The sequence below is a fragment of the Bufo gargarizans genome, chromosome 2 (genome assembly GCF_014858855.1).
Source record: "Bufo gargarizans isolate SCDJY-AF-19 chromosome 2, ASM1485885v1, whole genome shotgun sequence".
In the NCBI taxonomy this organism is placed as follows: domain Eukaryota; kingdom Metazoa; phylum Chordata; class Amphibia; order Anura; family Bufonidae; genus Bufo; species Bufo gargarizans.
Window position 1 is genome coordinate 161,792,333 of NC_058081.1, and position 20,323 is coordinate 161,812,655.

Sequence of the window (20,323 nt, forward strand, 5' to 3'; positions counted from 1 at the left end):
TTTGCATGGAAAAAACGCATCTAATCCACAATGTGTAAAGGTAGTCTAAGATTGGATTCACACATGGTTTTTTTAATTTTTTTTTTTTTGATGATTTTTGCCATGTTTTTTAGGCTAAAACTACCTGCTCCAGATGATGCATGGAAGTCTGTGTGAAATGTTAAGCACAGGACAAACAGGCATTTTTGTGTAATGGTATTTGTTACCCTTGAGGTTCATTTTAGGGTTCAATGGTGATTTTTCTTATTGCAAAATTCTCTGGGTCTGTCATTTTTCCCTCATTGCCTGGCATATTTCTCCCATAGAGCACCATTGTTTTTTTGCAGCTTCAAAAAAACAAATATGCAAAATGTGTTGGTATTTTTTAATGGTACACAAAGTGACATTACAGGGGGGTACATCATTTTCTATAAAAAAATACAAAAAAAAAACCACTAGGCTTACAAAAAATGGCATTAAAAGGGACAGGTGCTAATTGCTACAAAAACTGTGTCCAAAAAGGTATGAAAATAATACTTAATATAATAGACAAAGTAAAATCCATGTAAACCCTATGTGTAAAGTTCAGAATTTCTAAAATTGCATTGGTACAAATGACTTGTCAAGGGCATCCTTCACAGATGGCACATGTATAATCAATGAGAAATGTGTAGTACAAAGTTGATGAAGAAATCTTATCTTTCTGTTTTGACTAAGCTTTCTTGCTATGAAGCAGATTCCCAAAACATGAAAAGGGTAAATGCCAGCACTATAGCCCTTAGATCTTCTGTCCAAGTGACAGTGTCCAAGTGAATTCTCTCTTCACCTGTACTTAGGAAGAGAAGACCAGCCTGGAAAGACATGCTTCCAGAAGTCCTGAATCCAATGCAGTACAACATCACAGGGGTTATGCCCAGTGTGGCCCCAGCAACAGCCGCCTCTCTGGTGGCGTTCATCTTTTTGCTTATACTTATTTGGAATTACGAGGAGACATCTTCAATACCAGGTAAGGAGTCAATTTACTTCATCTGACTTTCCATGGGGAGCCTTTGCATTACTGTCCACACCGGAATAAGTCATTTTTTATAAAACTGCTATAACTATATCACCTCATGCAGAAGTTGTAGTACTCTGTACTGCGGCTACTGAATATACAGAGCGCAGGTAGACAAAGTGATAAGTGATGTAGTCAATGAAGAGGCAGGTGAGCTTGCACAAGCTCACAGTCAATAGCATGGGGCATCATCCGGCTATTGTGAATCCACAAAACCCCTGTCCAAATGAAATAGGTATCTATCTGTCTATCTATCTGCCTATCCATCTATTATATATTTCTATTTACAGTGCCTTGAAATTGTATTCATAGCCCTTAAACTTTTCCACATTTATCACGTTACACCTACAAATTAAAATTTTATTGGATTTTATGTGATAAATCAACACAAAGTAGCAAGTATATATGAAGTGAAAAGAAAATGATACAAGTGTGGTGTGCATTTTTCCCCTTGTACCATGATACCCCTAAATAAAATCCTTCTGAAGTCACCAAATTAGTAAATAGAACCCACCCGTGTGTAATTTATTCTCAGTATAACTACAGCTGTTCTGTGAAGGCCTCAGAGGTTTGTTAGTGAACATTATTGAGAAAGATGAGATCTGCACACCCCTCATTGTGGGTGCTCATAGAGGACCATAGTCAATCCACATACATAAGGAGATCTATGGCACACCAAAATTCTTTTCAAGTGATGCTTTAATTCATAGTGTACATATTCCATAGATCTCCTTATATATGTTAGTTAACATTAGTGATCAAACCGGATATAGAAACAGTGATCTATCATTATGGCTAGGATCTAAAAAATATCCCAACCTCTGAACTTCTCACGGAGAAAACATTGCGTGCAGTGGTTTTAGTCCAGCCGAATACTGGCATACAGTATTGGCCGAGTAGTAGCTGGATCTCCACCGGACCCCGTCATAGTCAATAGGGCCGGCAGGCATTCCAGTAACATCCGGCAATGCCAACTCTGGAGAACACCTACAGGCTGTTCTCTGACAGAAAAGCCTGTGAGAGAGCTGTCCCATCAGTGTGAAAGTTACCTTACAATAGGTGGTGAAGCCTCATCTTATTTTGCTATTGGGCACTATGAGTTATAGTTATGCCCCTGCTTCTATCTATCTATCTATCTATCTATCTATCTATCTATCACTCTGTCTCATATCTATATATCTATCTAGTGTCAATCCATCTCATCTATCTATCTGTCTCATATATCTATCTATCTATCTATCTATCTATCTATCTATCTATCACTGTACCTCAGTGTCAAATAAGTAACATGTAGCTGAGCAAATCTTGTCAGTTGGCATACAGAATATTAAGTCATATGGATGCCATAATGGTAGATCACTGTTTCTATGAGCCAGAGCTCTCTTTGGTAGACCCATCCATTACGTAATGGATGATTCATCTGAATGGGGCTTGCAGAAATATTTGTGCTTGCTGGCAAATCTCATTTAGGGTTTATGCACACGAACGTGCCACTTTTTGCGGTTCGCAAATTGCGGATCCACAAAAAACTGATGCTGCCCGTGTACCTTCTGCAATTTGCGAACGGAACAGGAGGCCCATTATAGAAATGCCTATTCTTGTCCACAAAACGGAAAATAATAGGACATGCCTTAGAATTTTTACGGGGCCACAGAAAGAAGCAAGAGTGCTGTCTGCAGCTTTTGCGGAACCATTGAAATGAATAGTTCCATATACGGACCATATATGGAATCAAAATACGGCCAGTATATGGAACGCAAAAAACGTTCATTTGCATGAGCCCTTAGATGTATAGAACTGATTTTCAGATTTTGATTTCTGATTTGAAAAAATATCTGTAATAAAATTTGCCACATGTGAAGGAACCCGAATACTGTATTTCCACTGCACAAAATCTGAAAATGCAAGTGTGACCCATGTATCCGATTTATAGCCCAGTAATGAATGCTTCTCCCTAACTAAACAAAAAGCCCAGCATAGTTAAACGGGACACTTCAGCAAATGGCATTTATCATGTAAATAAAGTTAATACAAGGCACTTCTAATACACTGACCATATCCAGGGACCCCCGTGCAATCCAGTACCGGTGGCCATGCTTGCACATTATAGAAAAAGTGCTTTTTCCTATAGCGTGCAAGAAAAAGCCACTGCTGGTGGATTGCAGAGTGGTCATAACCCCTGGAAACGAGCTTTCTATAATGTGATGGAAAAATGAATCAAGCCAGCTAAGGAAGCAATATGGACAATCACAATACAATAGTAAGTGCCTTGTATTAAAAGGGTTTTCCAACATTTTACTAGTGATGACCTATCCTCAGGATAGGTCTTCAGTATCTTATTGGTGGGGGTCCGACACCTAGGACCCCACCGATCAGCTGTTTGCAAAAGCACTGGCGCGCCCGTAAGCACCGCAGCACTCTCCATGCTTTCCAAACACAGCACTGTATAGTGTATAGCCCTGTGCTTGGCATCACAGCTCAGCCCCATTCACTTCAATAGGGCTGAGCTGTGCCATTTGCTGAAGTAAGACAACCCCTTTAAAGCCTTGTAAGGACATGTTCACGTTGCATTTTGTAATGATGATTTTGATGCAGTTTTAATACCTAAATTTCTGTCAACAAGTCTAACATAACTGTCTCACTGAGTTAAATGCAAACTATGACCTATTTTTCTGCGCTCGGACTTGAAAACTACATCACAAAAAAAGAAAACACGGGGAGAGTTATCATATCTGCTGTAAAGCTGGTGTAGAGCTAGCTTAGTTGCCCATAGCAACCAATCAGATTCCACCTTTCATTTTCCTAAGTAGCTCTGAAAAATAAAAGGTTGAATCTGATTGGTTGCTATGGGCAACTAAACCAGCTCTTCATTACAGCAGTTTTGCTAAATCTCTTCCATTGAATTATTGCTGTGGTTTCCAAGCAGAAACCGCTTCAGAAACTGTGAGCAGATCCTCCACAGCGGAAACTGCAAGCCACAGCAGAAATCAGATTTTTCTGATGTGTATTTCGGTTGTGTGAAGATGGCCAAACAGCTGAACCAGGCGACTGTCTGTAAAATGCCTATTCAGGGTATATCTACCTTCATATTTATTTATCATATTAATCTTACCATCTGCCTATTTAACTATATATTCAGCATCATTTAATTTTATTTTATATTCTCAGGTCCTTGCTATTACCTGGGACTTGGGCCACTGATTTCCTATGGAAGATTTCTGTTGACAGGAATTGGGACAGCATCAAACTATTACAATAAAATGTATGGAGAATTTGTAAGAGTGTGGATAAATGGCGAAGAAACGCTCATTATCAGCAGGTAAATGTGCACTTATTACAGTGATGTAAGCACTGCTAGATAAGTAATGCTGACGACAGGTATGTGCAGCGAGCCCCTGAGGAGCCGGTGCAGAGGATGGGAGTGGTAGTGCCCCTCATGAATGTTGTACTCCCTCAAGCCGATGGGATCAGTGCAGTGAAAATTTATGTAGAAGAATAATGCCAGAAGTACATTTTAAACTGTCTCTTTTACTTTTCAGTATAACTTCAGGTATATTCAATAGCAGTGGATGCCAAATGCAATTTCTGGTACCAGTAAGGAATATGGAGGCAGGTTGGATGACTGCAGTTTGGAACTTGTGAGTGTGGATGTCCACTGTCGGGCCCAGATTCGACTGGTAATTGGGCTAGTGGTAGTCTGGGTGGTGTGTGTCTTAGCCGCAGTCCTTCACCTCACAGCAGTGTCTTTAATGCATGTGTTCACTCTGCTGTCTGATTCCTCCCAAGCAGTTGCTTGAGGGTAACTTTAATTGTTCTTCTGGAGAATTCATCACATGAGCAGGAGCTCTGCAGTGTGCTTCCTCTCCTCTCTGTCTCTCAACAGGAATTCCCCCTTGTAAGCCGTGTACCGGGGTGGGCTCCCCAGGATACAGTGAAGTTCCGAACGAGGAAAACAACTCCACCACCAGCTTTTGCCAAAACAGAATTTTACATAAACGTGGAAATGAACACTACCACAAATGCTGGGAACACACAATACATTTACATACACCTAGCCCGAAGGCTGAGACCCTTGTGCTGCACAGCATGGCGCCCTCCGATGGATACAGCAGGAAAGCATGGTAATTTACCTATTGGCGGGCACAACTAAGCTGCCACACCTTACCTGTTTACCCTAAAAAACAAGAATAACTATATAGGTGTGTGGTACGGGCTAACCCGCGGTGCAGCACAACAGCTTACAATCTTACAGTGCTCTACAGAATTCCCTCTCCCATAACTGGTCTTGTAGCACGTGCCTGAGTATTCTTTCTGAGCAAAACGCCAGCCTGACTGAATTTATGGGGAAATTCATCAGCTCTCCAGTGTGAAATTTCACTTTAAGTTATGGTGTCCTTGCAATGAACAATAGCAACACTTGTGGCCTGACACAAACAGAGATCCTAACTAACTAACTACATGCCTGGTCTCAGTCTCTAGGTGCCAACACTGTGATGAGGTGCGTGCACAATCTTACCGACCCAGGTCTGCTCTGCCTTCGCTGGTGACTCGGAACTGAACAAATGCCTCTCCAGCAAGCATGCGATGCCGCAGTGTATGTCACTTTTGTCCTCAGCTCTCATCAGCATTCCTGAAGGCAATCCTCATTCCTCTGGACAGGATCAGGGTCTTGGACACAATCAGCTTCACTTCGCTGCTACTCTGGTCACTGAGGTAGGCTCTCACACCTGGATGCCGTCGGATCTTCTGCTCATACAGTTCCTCAGTCTCACCTCCAAGACGTCTTTACAAAACAGTCGGACCCGCATCCAGACTATCCCTCAGACGTCCATTTTCTGTTATTGGCAGCTGTCAGCCTGATGACACTCCCGTCTTCCGTCTCCATCATATGTCTCCATCATATGTCCAAAGTGTCTTTCGAAGAACTCTAGGGTGTACTCCGACCCTGTATCAACTAGGCAACGTACCTTCTGGTCTTCCAACTCAGCTTCCATAAGAGGGCTGCTGGCATACAGGTCGTGTTCCTCACGCATAGGGCTTAACTTCTGGTGTACCGCCGCAAGATGCCCAGCTACTGCAGTGGTCGGAAGGTCAACATCGGCTCAAACTTCATCTGTTCTGGGCTCTCTCTGGCCATATGACCGTACAGTCAACAAGCCCAGCAGAGGGGCCTTCTTTTGGGCAAGCCCAAGCACCTGAGCTATCCTGGATGGAGTGACGTGGGGCGGTGGGGTCATTTCTGGAGGTCGGGGTGATCCTGCCTTCATCTGGGACACTTCCAGCCGAAGGTCTCTCAATTCTGTCCGCAGGGCCTCCGCAACTGCACTACTTAAGTATAATCCCCCTGTGCTCTCTCCAGCAGGGAGGGTCCTGTTCCGGTGCCACTGGCGCCAGTAGAAGGTCTCCCGCCGCGTTCCCGTCCATAACGGTCACTGTATTCTGCCGACCACGCCAAGATGTAAGCCACATACCGGGGTGGGCTCCCCAGGAAACAGCGAAGTTACGAACAAGGAAAACAACTCCACCACCAGCTTTTATGAAAACAGAATTTATTTTAAACGTGGTAATGAACACAGCAACAAATGCTGGGAACACACAATACATTTACATACACCTAGCCCGAAGGCTGAGACCCTTGTGCTACAACAGTGATAATGCTCAACAAGAATGCCTCCATTAGTAGGATACCTTCAGTATTAATAATGCACCCACAGAGACCCCAGTAGAAATAAGGACCTACCTATTGTTCCCGAGTGGTAATAACGCTCTCTACAGACCCCTCAGTAGTAATAATGCCCCATAGTGCTCTTAGTAAAAATAAGGTGGATGTATAAGTCCTTCCTCTAGTAATAAGAAAGCCTAATGTCCCCTGTATTTAAAATGCTTCCACAGTGCTCCCAGTTTTTAAATCGCCCCTACTCTTATAATGCTCACTCTGAAGTACCCCCTGTAGTTATATTCCTCCATTTAGTGCCCTCAGAAATTAAAATTCCTCAGCCCCTCCACCATACAGTCCCATGTAAATAACATCACCCCCTCAACATTCAGTCCCATGTAAATAACATCACTCCACCCCACCTCAACATACAGTCCCATGTAAATAAAATCCCTCCCTTCAGCCCTAACATACAGTCCTAGTTAAATAACCACAATCCCCAACCTACTCTGCCTCTCACACTGAGTAATCTACCGCTTCACTTACCTTTCCTCATAGCAGGAAATCTCCTCTTCACTGCTGAGCGACATCCTCTCTAGCACTGATCACATGATGGTGACATCATCGCAGGTCCCTCTCAGCCACTGCCTTTTGTGCTGATCACATTGACTGTGATGTCATCACAGGTCCTTCAACTCAACTCCTGAGGACAGCAATACAGTTATATCTATCTGGCAGGCAGTACATTCGGTACCTGGGACAAAACATCTGGGGCCCAAGCCCTGAATGTTTTAGCCTAGCAGCACCTCTGGCTGCCATAAAGTAATTTTCTTAATACTTTCTGAATGCTGTTTAGAACAGCTCAGGCAAGATGGCTGCTGCTATAATCATGTTCAGGAAACAGAAAAAATAAATGTACAATTAGAAAATAAAAGCTGGTTAGAAAACAAGGAGATGAGTCACTATCTGATTTTAAAGGGGTTGTCCGGGTTCAGAGCTGAACCCGGACATACCCAGAATTTCACCCTGGCAGCCCCCCTGACAAGAGCATCGGAGCAGTTCATGAATTGCGCAGAGCAAAGGCATTTTGTGGATTTCCAGTGACGTCACCGGTACTGATGGGCGGGCTTTTGCGCTGCTGTAGCCTGTAAAACGGCTAGGGCAGCGTTAAAGCCCGCTCATTAGAGCCGTTGACGTCACCGAACACACTGCTGGGTGAAAGCTTCCGCCCGGCAGTGTGTTATAGTAAATAAAAGATCCCTTGCCCTGCGCAGTTCATGTCAGCGGGGGGGCTGCCTGGGTGAAATTATGGGTATGCCCGGGTTCACCTCTGAACCCAGACAACCCCTTTAACTGGCAGTAAAAAAAAATTGGTGACACATTTCCTTTTAGACACTTCCCGTTGTATTCAAATCCCTGACTATGTCTGCTGTAAAACCACAAAAAATGCATGTAAATACAGCCACCCTAATTAGCTCACTTGTTGAGCATGTTGTATCTGTTTTTGAGGGGTCACGGAATGGAACTATGGATGCGGTCACCACACCGTGTGCTGTCCGCATCTTTTGTGGCCCCATTGAATTGAATGAGTCCGCACCCATTCCGCAAAATCACGGAATGGGTGTGGACCCATTCATACGGCCATGTGAATGCACCTTTAGAATGTATGGTCTCTGATGAGCCGAAGTTAGTTATTCACAAAGTCACTCGTGACTTTGTTGAATAACTTCAGTAGTTGATTTTTTAAAGTGGAAAACCCCTTTAAAACTTGAAACCAAAATTGGCTTCGGTTCCGAGGTACTAGTCGGACCCCAAGCCGAGTTTGGTTTCAAGTTTTAAAGTGGTTTTCCACTTTAAAAATCAACTACTAAAGTTATTCAACTCAGGGTACTTTCACATTTGCGTTCGGGACTCCGCTTGTGAGTTCCGTTTAAAGGCTCTCACAAGCGGCCCGAACGCATCTGTCCACCCCTAATGCCTTCTGAGTGGATGTGGATCCGCTCAGAATGCATCAGTCTGGCAGCGTTTGGGTTCCGCTCCGCTCAGCAGGCGGACACCCGGCCTAGGTGCATTTAGCCCCTTCACTGAAACAGAGAATAGGTTATCGGTTACAAACAGTCAGATAACCACTTTAATGGCAATTTTCTGACTTACATGATTTCTTACTTTACACATATTCTGTTATATTTGTTTTGTTGGCATGTAGGAGAAACTTCACTTACGCCCTGTGTGGCATTAATTACAGCTCTGGCTTGATATTTTTTGTTTTGTGATTTTAAAAAGTTAAAAATGTAATGACAGAGACTTGACAATAGTGTTACCATTTGCGGCCTGTGCTGTCAGTGCATAAGTCGCGGTAAGCGCAACACTCACCTAGGGACGTCCTGCCTCTTCTTCTCCTCTCTTCTCCCATTTGTCCTCCACTCCAACTTCCACCGTGCCGTTGTCATGTTCATCTTGAAAAGTGCAGTTTTCCTTGGCCCAAATGTTTGAACGTAAAAGTTGATGATGCCAGATAACCCTCCAACTGACCGCTGGCTTGTCGGAACTGCTAGCCCGCCAACTACTGCCATATAAACTGGTGGACTCGGAGGCCTTTAGAAAATTTGTGGCCGTTGGCACACTGCAATGGGAGGTCCCTGGAAGGAAATATTTATTCCAGAAGGGCATCCCAGAGCTTTATAGCCATGTTCAGCAGCAAGTGAATATATCTCTGGCACACAGTGTCGGTGCCAAGATACATCTGACCACAGACACATAGTCTAGCAAAAGCAGGCAGGGATAATACATAATTACTGACCACTGGGTGAACCTTCTGACGGCTGTCAAGCATGCAACCCATGGCACCTATGTGGATTTGGTGTTACCGCCATGCAGGCCTGCCTCTTCTTCTCCTTCTCCTACTCCATCCTCCGTCTCCATCTCGGCTGACTCTTCTTTTTCCACTGCTACCAACTCTACCCCTGCACCCCCCAACCTCCCTAGAACCTATTCAACGTGTCAGGTGAGACGTTGCCATGCTGTGCTGCGGCTGTTGTGCCTGGAAGCCAAGAGCCACACCAGTCCTACACTGCTTTCAGCTCTGTGGTCACAGGCCGATCAGTGGCTAACCCCGCTCAATTTGACAGTTGGTAAAGTTGTGTGCAACAACAGTGCCAATCTGCTGAGTGTGCTGAAACAGGGAAAAATGACACACGTGCTGTGCATGGCACACTTCCTGAACTTAGTCATGCAGCGATTCGTTGCCAAATACCCCTGGGTCCAGGACTTCTTGCAGCAGGCCAGGAAACTCTTTGACCATTTTAGATCTTATACGGCCATGGCTCGCCTTGCAGACATTCAGTGGCGACACAACCTGCTCGTCAGAAGTCTGATTTGTGACAGCCCGACGTGCCAATGGCTGCTCATGCGCAATGATTGCAGACTTCTGTGGTCATTTGATGAGATCACCAAACTGGTCAGTTGCAGCCAGTGACAACGTATCCTTCTTTCTGGAATGTGCATTGCGTCGTGTCATTGATCAAGCCGTCGAGGAGCAGGCGCTGGAAGATAAGGAAGTCGCAATGCTGAATGAATTCCCAGGGGGCGGCTACTCCATCTGAGACAAGTCAGCAGGAGTCTGGAGAGGAGTCAGAGGAGGATGATGGTTGGGGGGAGGAGGAGGAGCAAGAAGAGCAGGCTTTAAACTTTTCAGGGATCACTGGTATTGTCCATGGCTGGGGTGAGGAGACCGAGGATGACATTCTCCTGGGCGATGAGCAGGAGCCAGGGCACTCCACCGCTTCCAATTTAGTGCAAATGGGGGCCTTCATGCTCCAGTTTTGGAAGAGGGACCACTGTATAAAAGGCATAAAGGGCAAGGACCAGTACTGTGTGGCAACGTACTTAGACCCCCGGTACAAACACAAAATGGTGAATATGTTACCAGCATCACAGAGGGCTGTCAGAATACAGCATTTCCAGGCCTTTCTGTGAGAGATGCTGCATTCTGCTGTTGCGGGCGCTGGCTGAGGAATTTCCACCCATAGACAAACAGTTGCGGGTACCAATCAAACAGCACACGCAAGAAGAGGGCGGTTTGAAGATGTGTGTGTCAATTCAGATATGAGATCATTCTTGTAGCCAACTCATCGACAGCCGTCCACCAGATTCAGCCTCAGGGAACGCCTAGACTGACAGGTGTCCGACTACATCGGGTTAACAGCCAGTGTGGACGCTCTGAGAAGTGAGGAACCCCTGGACTACTGGGTGTGCAGGCTTGACCTGTGGCCACAGCTGGCACAATTTGCCATGGATCACTTGGCTTGCCCCTAGTCAAGTGTCCTGTCCGAAAGGATGTTCAGCACAGCAGGGGGAATCGTGACCGATAAGTGCACTCGCCTAGCTCACAACAGTGTGGACTACCTCACATTTCTAAAAATGAATGAGGCATGGATCTCGGATGAAGTCAACACCTGTGACGACCACGTTTAATAGAATTTTCTCATGACAGCCCACACATATTCGCCACCACCCAGAACAAAGAATGACATAATACAGCGGCATAAATTGCGGACAAGAATAGTCTTTTCTATGGGGGTGCCGGCCGGGTGGATTGCGGATCTGCAATGCAATACGGACGTCTAAATGGAGCCTAAGACTAGAGTTGAGCGAACACCTGGATGTTCGGGTTCGAGAAGTTCGGCCGAACATCCCGGAAATGTTCGGGTTCGGGATCCGAACCCGATCCGAACTTCGTCCCGAACCCGAACCCCATTGAAGTCAATGGGGACCCGAACTTTTCGGCACTAAAACGGCTGTAAAACAGCCCAGGAAAGGGCTAGAGGGCTGCAAAAGGCAGCAACATGTAGGTAAATCCCCTGCAAACAAATGTGGATAGGGAAATTAATTAAAATAAAAATTAAATAAATAAAAATTAACCAAAATCAATTGGAGAGAGGTTCCATAGCAGAGAATCTGGCTTCCCGTCACCCACCACTGGAACAGTCCATTCTCAGATATTTAGGCCCCGGCACCCAGGCAGAGGAGAGAGGTCCCGTAACAGACAATCTGGCTTCATGTCAGCAGAGAATCAGTCTTCATGTCATAGCAGAGAATCAGGCTTCACGTCACCCACCACTGTAAGAGTCCATTTTCATAAATTTAGGCCCAGCACCCAGGCAGAGGAGAGAGGTCCCGTAACAGAGGATCTGGCTTCATGTCAGCAGAGAATCAGTCTGCATGTCATAGCAGAGAATCAGGCTTCACGTCAGCCACCACTGCAACAGTCCATTGTCATAAATTTAGGCCCAGCACCCAGGCAGAGGAGAGAGGTCCCGTAACAGAGGATCTGGCTTCATGTCAGCAGAGAATCAGTCTGCATGTCATAGCAGAGAATCAGGCTTCACGTCAGCCACCACTGCAACAGTCCATTGTCATAAATTTAGGCCCAGCACCCAGGCAGAGGAGAGAGGTCCCGTAACAGACAATCTGGCTTCATGTCAGCAGAGAATTAGTCTGCATGTCATAGCAGAGAATGAGGCTTCACGTCAGCCACCACTGCAACAGTCCATTGGCATATATTTAGGCCTAGCACACAGGCAGAGGAGAGAGGTCCCGTAACAGACAATCTGGCTTCATGTCAGCAGAGAATCAGTCTGCATGTCATAGCAGAGAATGAGGCTTCACGTCACCCACCACTGCAACAGTCCATTGGCATATATTTAGGCCTAGCACACAGGCAGAGCAGAGAGGTCCCGTAACAGACAATCTGGCTTCATGACAGCAGAGAATCAGTCTGCATGTCATAGCAGAGAATGAGGCTTCACGTCACCCACCACTGCAACAGTCCATTGGCATATATTTAGGCCTAGCACACAGGCAGAGCAGAGAGGTCCCGTAACAGACAATCTGGCTTCATGTCAGCAGAGAATCAGTCTGCATGTCATAGCAGAGAATGAGGCTTCACGTCACCCACCACTGCAACAGTCCATTGGCATATATTTAGGCCTATCACACAGGCAGAGCAGAGAGGTCCCGTAACAGACAATCTGGCTTCATGTCAGCAGAGAATCAGTCTGCATGTCATAGCAGAGAATGAGGCTTCACGTCACCCACCACTGCAACAGTCCATTGGCATATATTTAGGCCTAGCACACAGGCAGAGCAGAGAGGTCCCGTAACAGACAATCTGGCTTCATGACAGCAGAGAATCAGTCTGCATGTCATAGCAGAGAATGAGGCTTCACGTCACCCACCACTGCAACAGTCCATTGGCATATATTTAGGCCTAGCACACAGGCAGAGCAGAGAGGTCCCGTAACAGACAATCTGGCTTCATGTCAGCAGAGAATCAGTCTGCATGTCATAGCAGAGAATGAGGCTTCACGTCACCCACCACTGCAACAGTCCATTGGCATATATTTAGGCCTAGCACACAGGCAGAGCAGAGAGGTCCCGTAACAGACAATCTGGCTTCATGACAGCAGAGAATCAGTCTGCATGTCATAGCAGAGAATGAGGCTTCACGTCACCCACCACTGCAACAGTCCATTGGCATATATTTAGGCCTAGCACACAGGCAGAGCAGAGAGGTCCCGTAACAGACGATCTGGCTTCATGTCAGCAGAGAATCAGTCTGCATGTCATAGCAGAGAATGAGGCTTCACGTCACCCACCACTGCAACAGTCCATTGGCATATATTTAGGCCTAGCACACAGGCAGAGCAGAGAGGTCCCGTAACAGACAATCTGGCTTCATGTCAGCAGAGAATCAGTCTGCATGTCATAGCAGAGAATGAGGCTTCACGTCACCCACCACTGCAACAGTCCATTGGCATATATTTAGGCCTAGCACACAGGCAGAGCAGAGAGGTCCCGTAACAGACAATCTGGCTTCATGTCAGCAGAGAATCAGTCTGCATGTCATAGCAGAGAATGAGGCTTCACGTCACCCACCACTGCAACAGTCCATTGGCATATATTTAGGCCTAGCACACAGGCAGAGCAGAGAGGTCCCGTAACAGACAATCTGGCTTCATGACAGCAGAGAATCAGTCTGCATGTCATAGCAGAGAATGAGGCTTCACGTCACCCACCACTGCAACAGTCCATTGGCATATATTTAGGCCTAGCACACAGGCAGAGCAGAGAGGTCCCGTAACAGACAATCTGGCTTCATGTCAGCAGAGAATCAGTCTGCATGTCATAGCAGAGAATGAGGCTTCACGTCACCCACCACTGCAACAGTCCATTGGCATATATTTAGGCCTAGCACACAGGCAGAGCAGAGAAGTCCCGTAACAGACAATCTGGCTTCATGTCAGCAGAGAATCAGTCTGCATGTCATAGCAGAGAATGAGGCTTCACGTCACCCACCACTGCAACAGTCCATTGGCATATATTTAGGCCTAGCACACAGGCAGAGCAGAGAGGTCCCGTAACAGACAATCTGGCTTCATGACAGCAGAGAATCAGTCTGCATGTCATAGCAGAGAATGAGGCTTCACGTCACCCACCACTGCAACAGTCCATTGGCATATATTTAGGCCTAGCACACAGGCAGAGCAGAGAGGTCCCGTAACAGACAATCTGGCTTCATGTCAGCAGAGAATCAGTCTGCATGTCATAGCAGAGAATGAGGCTTCACGTCACCCACCACTGCAACAGTCCATTGGCATATATTTAGGCCTAGCACACAGGCAGAGCAGAGAGGTCCCGTAACAGACAATCTGGCTTCATGACAGCAGAGAATCAGTCTGCATGTCATAGCAGAGAATGAGGCTTCACGTCACCCACCACTGCAACAGTCCATTGGCATATATTTAGGCCTAGCACACAGGCAGAGCAGAGAGGTCCCGTAACAGACGATCTGGCTTCATGTCAGCAGAGAATCAGTCTGCATGTCATAGCAGAGAATGAGGCTTCACGTCACCCACCACTGCAACAGTCCATTGGCATATATTTAGGCCTAGCACACAGGCAGAGCAGAGAGGTCCCGTAACAGACAATCTGGCTTCATGTCAGCAGAGAATCAGTCTGCATGTCATAGCAGAGAATGAGGCTTCACGTCACCCACCACTGCAACAGTCCATTGGCATATATTTAGGCCTAGCACACAGGCAGAGCAGAGAGGTCCCGTAACAGACAATCTGGCTTCATGTCAGCAGAGAATCAGTCTGCATGTCATAGCAGAGAATGAGGCTTCACGTCACCCACCACTGCAACAGTCCATTGGCATATATTTAGGCCTAGCACACAGGCAGAGCAGAGAGGTCCCGTAACAGACAATCTGGCTTCATGACAGCAGAGAATCAGTCTGCATGTCATAGCAGAGAATGAGGCTTCACGTCACCCACCACTGCAACAGTCCATTGGCATATATTTAGGCCTAGCACACAGGCAGAGCAGAGAGGTCCCGTAACAGACAATCTGGCTTCATGACAGCAGAGAATCAGTCTGCATGTCATAGCAGAGAATGAGGCTTCACGTCACCCACCATGTCCGACCATGTCCACGACCATGTCCACGTCCGCGTCCCTTACTAGATGTTTTTCTCATTGTTATGGTTCACCACAACAACAAATATATTATTTGGCCCAATGTATTGTATTCAAATTCAGCGGGATATAAATTTGAGGCCTAGTATTTAGGCGCTGGGTGACCGGTATGGATTTAGTGACAGAATTAGACTTGGAAATGCACAGAAGCGTGTGTGTGAAGTTATTCTGAATGACCCTATGTGCACCTTCAATATGATCTACCCTTTTAGGGATAGATTTCAAATAGCTCTGATATAGCAGAAACGACTAAATTATGAAATTGCTAAATTGGGAATTGTATTTCAACCCAGAACAAAAAATGTGCTTTGACGGACACTAAATAACTTTCCCAGCCACAACAGGACAGCGGTAACGAGAGATTTAGCGGGATATAAATTTGAGGCCTAGTATTTAGGCGCTGGGTGACAGGTATGGGTTTAGTGACAGAATTAGATTTGGAAATGCACAGTAGCGGGTGTGTGAAGTTATTCTGAATGACCCTATGTGCACCTTGAATATTATATACCCTTTTAGGGATAGATTTCAAATAGCTCTGATATAGCAGAAACCACTAAATTATGAAATTGCTAAATTGGGAATTGTATTTCAACCCAGAACAAGAAATGTGCTTGAACGGACACTAAATAACTCGCCCAGCTACAGCACTAGGGACAGATTTAGCGGGATATAAATTTGAGGCCTAGTATTTAGGCGCTGGGTGACAGGTATGGGTTTAGTGCCAGAATTAGACTTGGAAATACACAGTAGCGGGTGTGTGTGAAGTTATTCTGAATGACCCAATGTGCACCTTGAATATTATATACCCTTTTAGGGATAGATTTCAAATAGCTCTGATATAGCAGAAACCACTAAATTATGAAATTGCTAAATTGGGAATTGTATTTCAACCCAGAACAAGAAATGTGCTTGAACGGACACTAAATAACTCGCCCAGCTACAGCACTAAGGACAGATTTAGCGGGATATAAATTTGAGGCCTAGTATTTAGGCGCTGGGTGACAGGTATGGGTTTAGTGCCAGAATTAGACTTGGAAATACACAGTAGCGGGTGTGTGTGAAGTTATTCTGAATGACCCAATGTGCACCTTGAATATTATATACCCTTTTAGGGATAGATTTCAAATAGCTCTGATATAGCAGAAACCACTAAATTATTAAATTGCTAAATTGGGAATTGTATTTCAACCCAGAACAAGAAATGTGCTTGAACGGACACTAAATAACTCACCCAGCTACAGCACTAGGGACAGATTTAGCGGGATATAAATTTGAGGCCTAGTATTTAGGCGCTGGGTGACAGGTATGGGTTTAGTGCCAGAATTAGACTTGGAAATACACAGTAGCGGGTGTGTGTGAAGTTATTCTGAATGACCCAATGTGCACCTTGAATATTATATACCCTTTTAGGGATAGATTTCAAATAGCTCTGATATAGCAGAAACCACTAAATTATGAAATTGCTAAATTGGGAATTGTATTTCAACCCAGAACAAGAAATGTGCTTGAACGGACACTAAATAACTCGCCCAGCTACAGCACTAAGGACAGATTTAGCGGGATATAAATTTGAGGCCTAGTATTTAGGCGCTGGGTGACAGGTATGGGTTTAGTGCCAGAATTAGACTTGGAAATACACAGTAGCGGGTGTGTGTGAAGTTATTCTGAATGACCCAATGTGCACCTTGAATATTATATACCCTTTTAGGGATAGATTTCAAATAGCTCTGATATAGCAGAAACCACTAAATTATGAAATTGCTAAATTGGGAATTGTACTTCAACCCAGAACAAAAAATGTGCTTTGACGGACACTAAATATCTTTCCAAGCAACAACAGTACAGCGGTAACGAGAGATTTAGCAGGATATAAATTTGAGGCCTAGTATTTAGGCGCTGGGTGACAGGTATGGGTTTAGTGACAGAATTAGACTTGAAAATACACAGTAGCGGGTGTGTGTGAAGTTATTCTGAATGACCCAATGTGCACCTTGAATATTATATACCCTTTTAGGGATAGATTTCAAATAGCTCTGATATAGCAGAAACCACTAAATTATGAAATTGCTAAATTGGGAATTGTACTTCAACCCAGAACAAAAAATGTGCTTTGACGGACACTAAATATCTTTCCAAGCAACAACAGTACAGCGGTAACGAGAGATTTAGCAGGATATAAATTTGAGGCCTAGTATTTAGGCGCTGGGTGACAGGTATGGGTTTAGTGACAGAATTAGACTTGAAAATACACAGTAGCGGGTGTGTGTGAAGTTATTCTGAATGACCCAATGTGCACCTTGAATATTATATACCCTTTTAGGGATAGATTTCAAATAGCTCTGATATAGCAGAAACCACTAAATTATGAAATTGCTAAATTGGGAATTGTACTTCAACCCAGAACAAAAAATGTGCTTTGACGGACACTAAATATCTTTCCAAGCAACAACAGTACAGCGGTAACGAGAGATTTAGCAGGATATAAATTTGAGGCCTAGTATTTAGGCGCTGGGTGACAGGTATGGGTTTAGTGACAGAATTAGACTTGGAAATACACAGTAGCGGGTGTGTGTGAAGTTATTCTGAATGACCCAATGTGCACCTTGAATATTATATACCCTTTTAGGGATAGATTTCAAATAGCTCTGATATAGCAGAAACCACTAAATTATGAAATTGCTAAATTGGGAATTGTACTTCAACCCAGAACAAAAAATGTGCTTTGACGGACACTAAATAACTTTCCCAGCTACAACAGGACAGCGGTAACGAGAGATTTAGCGGGATATAAATTTGAGGCCTAGTATTTAGGCGCTGGGTGACAGGTATGGGTTTAGTGACAGAATTAGACTTGGAAATACACAGTAGCGGGTGTGTGTGAAGTTATTCTGAATGACCCTATGTGCACCTTCAATATGATCTACCCTTTTAGGGATAGATTTCAAATAGCTCTGATATAGCAGAAACCACTAAATTATGAAATTGCTAAATTGGGAATTGTATTTCAACCCAGAACAAAAAATGTGCTTTGACGGACACTAAATAACTTTCCCAGCTACAACAGGACAGCGGTAACGAGAGATTTAGCAGGATATAAATTTGAGGCCTAGTATTTAGGCGCTGGGTGACAGGTATGGGTTTAGTGACAGAATTAGACTTGAAAATACACAGTAGCGGGTGTGTGTGAAGTTATTCTGAATGACCCAATGTGCACCTTGAATATTATATACCCTTTTAGGGATAGATTTCAAATAGCTCTGATATAGCAGAAACCACTAAATTATGAAATTGCTAAATTGGGAATTGTACTTCAACCCAGAACAAAAAATGTGCTTTGACGGACACTAAATAACTTTCCCAGCTACAACAGGACAGCGGTAACGAGAGATTTAGCAGGATATAAATTTGAGGCCTAGTATTTAGGCGCTGGGTGACAGGTATGGGTTTAGTGACAGAATTAGACTTGAAAATACACAGTAGCGGGTGTGTGTGAAGTTATTCTGAATGACCCAATGTGCACCTTGAATATTATATACCCTTTTAGGGATAGATTTCAAATAGCTCTGATATAGCAGAAACCACTAAATTATGAAATTGCTAAATTGGGAATTGTACTTCAACCCAGAACAAAAAATGTGCTTTGACGGACACTAAATAACTTTCCCAGCTACAACAGGACAGCGGTAACGAGAGATTTAGCGGGATATAAATTTGAGGCCTAGTATTTAGGCGCTGGGTGACCGGTATGGATTTAGTGACAGAATTAGACTGGGATATGGCCAAAAAATAACCACACTATTGCTGGTTAAATGCACTTGGTGACGGGCGCAGCTTGCCCCTGATGTAGTATATGGCCAAAAAATGAACAGACTATTGCTGGTTAAATGCACTTGGTGTCACAGCTTGACCAACCACACTACTGAGGGTTAAATGCACTTGGTGACGGGCGCAGCTTGCCCCTGATGTAGTATATGGCCAAAAAATAAACAGACTATTGCTGGTTAAATGCACTTGGTGTGACAGCTTCACCCTGATGTAGGCTTTAGCCAGAAAACAACCACACCATTGAGGGTTAAATGCACTTGGTGACAGGCGCAGCTTGCCCCTGATTTTGTATATGGCCAAAAAATGAACAGACTATTGCTGGTTAAATGCACTTGGTGTGACAGCTTCACCCTGATGTAGGCTTTAGCCAAAAAACAACCACACCATTGAGGGTTAAATGCACTTGGTGACAGGCGCAGCTTGCCCCTGATTTTGTATATGGCCAAAAAATGAACAGACTATTGCTGGTTAAATGCACTTGGTGTGACAGCTTCACCCTGATGTAGGCTTTAGCCAAAAAACAACCACACCATTGAGGGTTAAATGCACTTGGTGACAGGCGCAGCTTGCCCCTGATTTTGTATATGGCCAAAAAATGAACAGACTATTGCTGGTTAAATGCACTTGGTGTGACAGCTTCACCCTGATGTAGGCTTTAGCCAAAAAACAACCACACCATTGAGGGTTAAATGCACTTGGTGACAGGCGCAGCTTGCCCCTGATTTTGTATATGGCCAAAAAATGAACAGACTATTGCTGGTTAAATGCACTTGGTGTGACAGCTTCACCCTGATGTAGGCTTTAGCCAAAAAACAACCACACCATTGAGGGTTAAATGCACTTGGTCGCAGCTTGTGCTGGCGCACCACAAGACACAAAATGGCCGCCGATCACCCCAGAAAAATGTGACTGACAAACGGTCTGGGCAGCCTAAAAACAGTGAGCAATTGAGGATCAGCAGCTCAATGATCCACAGCTGCAGATCGATCAGTTAATCAAGTCCTTTGGAGGAGTTAATCTGCCTAATCTCGCCCTACTGTCGCAGCCGCAACCTCTCCCTACGCTAATCAGAGCAGAGTGACGGGCGGCGCTATGTGACTCCAGCTTAAATAGAGGCTGGGTCACATGGTGCTCTGGCCAATCACAGCCATGCCAATAGTAGGCATGGCTGTGATGGCCTCTTGGGGCAAGTAGTATGACGCTTGTTGATTGGCTGCTTTGCAGCCTTTCAAAAAGCGCCAAGAAAGCGTCACAAAAGCGCCAAGAAAGCGA

General features: G+C 44.8%; 1 protein-coding gene across 1 annotated transcript in view; it reads left to right on the top strand.

Moving 5' to 3' along the window:
- Positions 1 to 840: 840 nt before the first annotated feature.
- Positions 841 to 20,323, top strand: part of LOC122927631 (aromatase-like) — a 48,457-nt gene continuing 28,974 nt past the window's right edge. Inside the window, exons 1-2 of the mRNA XM_044279640.1 lie at positions 841 to 985; positions 4,202 to 4,352. Coding sequence (XP_044135575.1) covers positions 841 to 985; positions 4,202 to 4,352 — 296 coding nt within the window. The remainder of the gene's footprint in view (positions 986 to 4,201; positions 4,353 to 20,323) is intronic.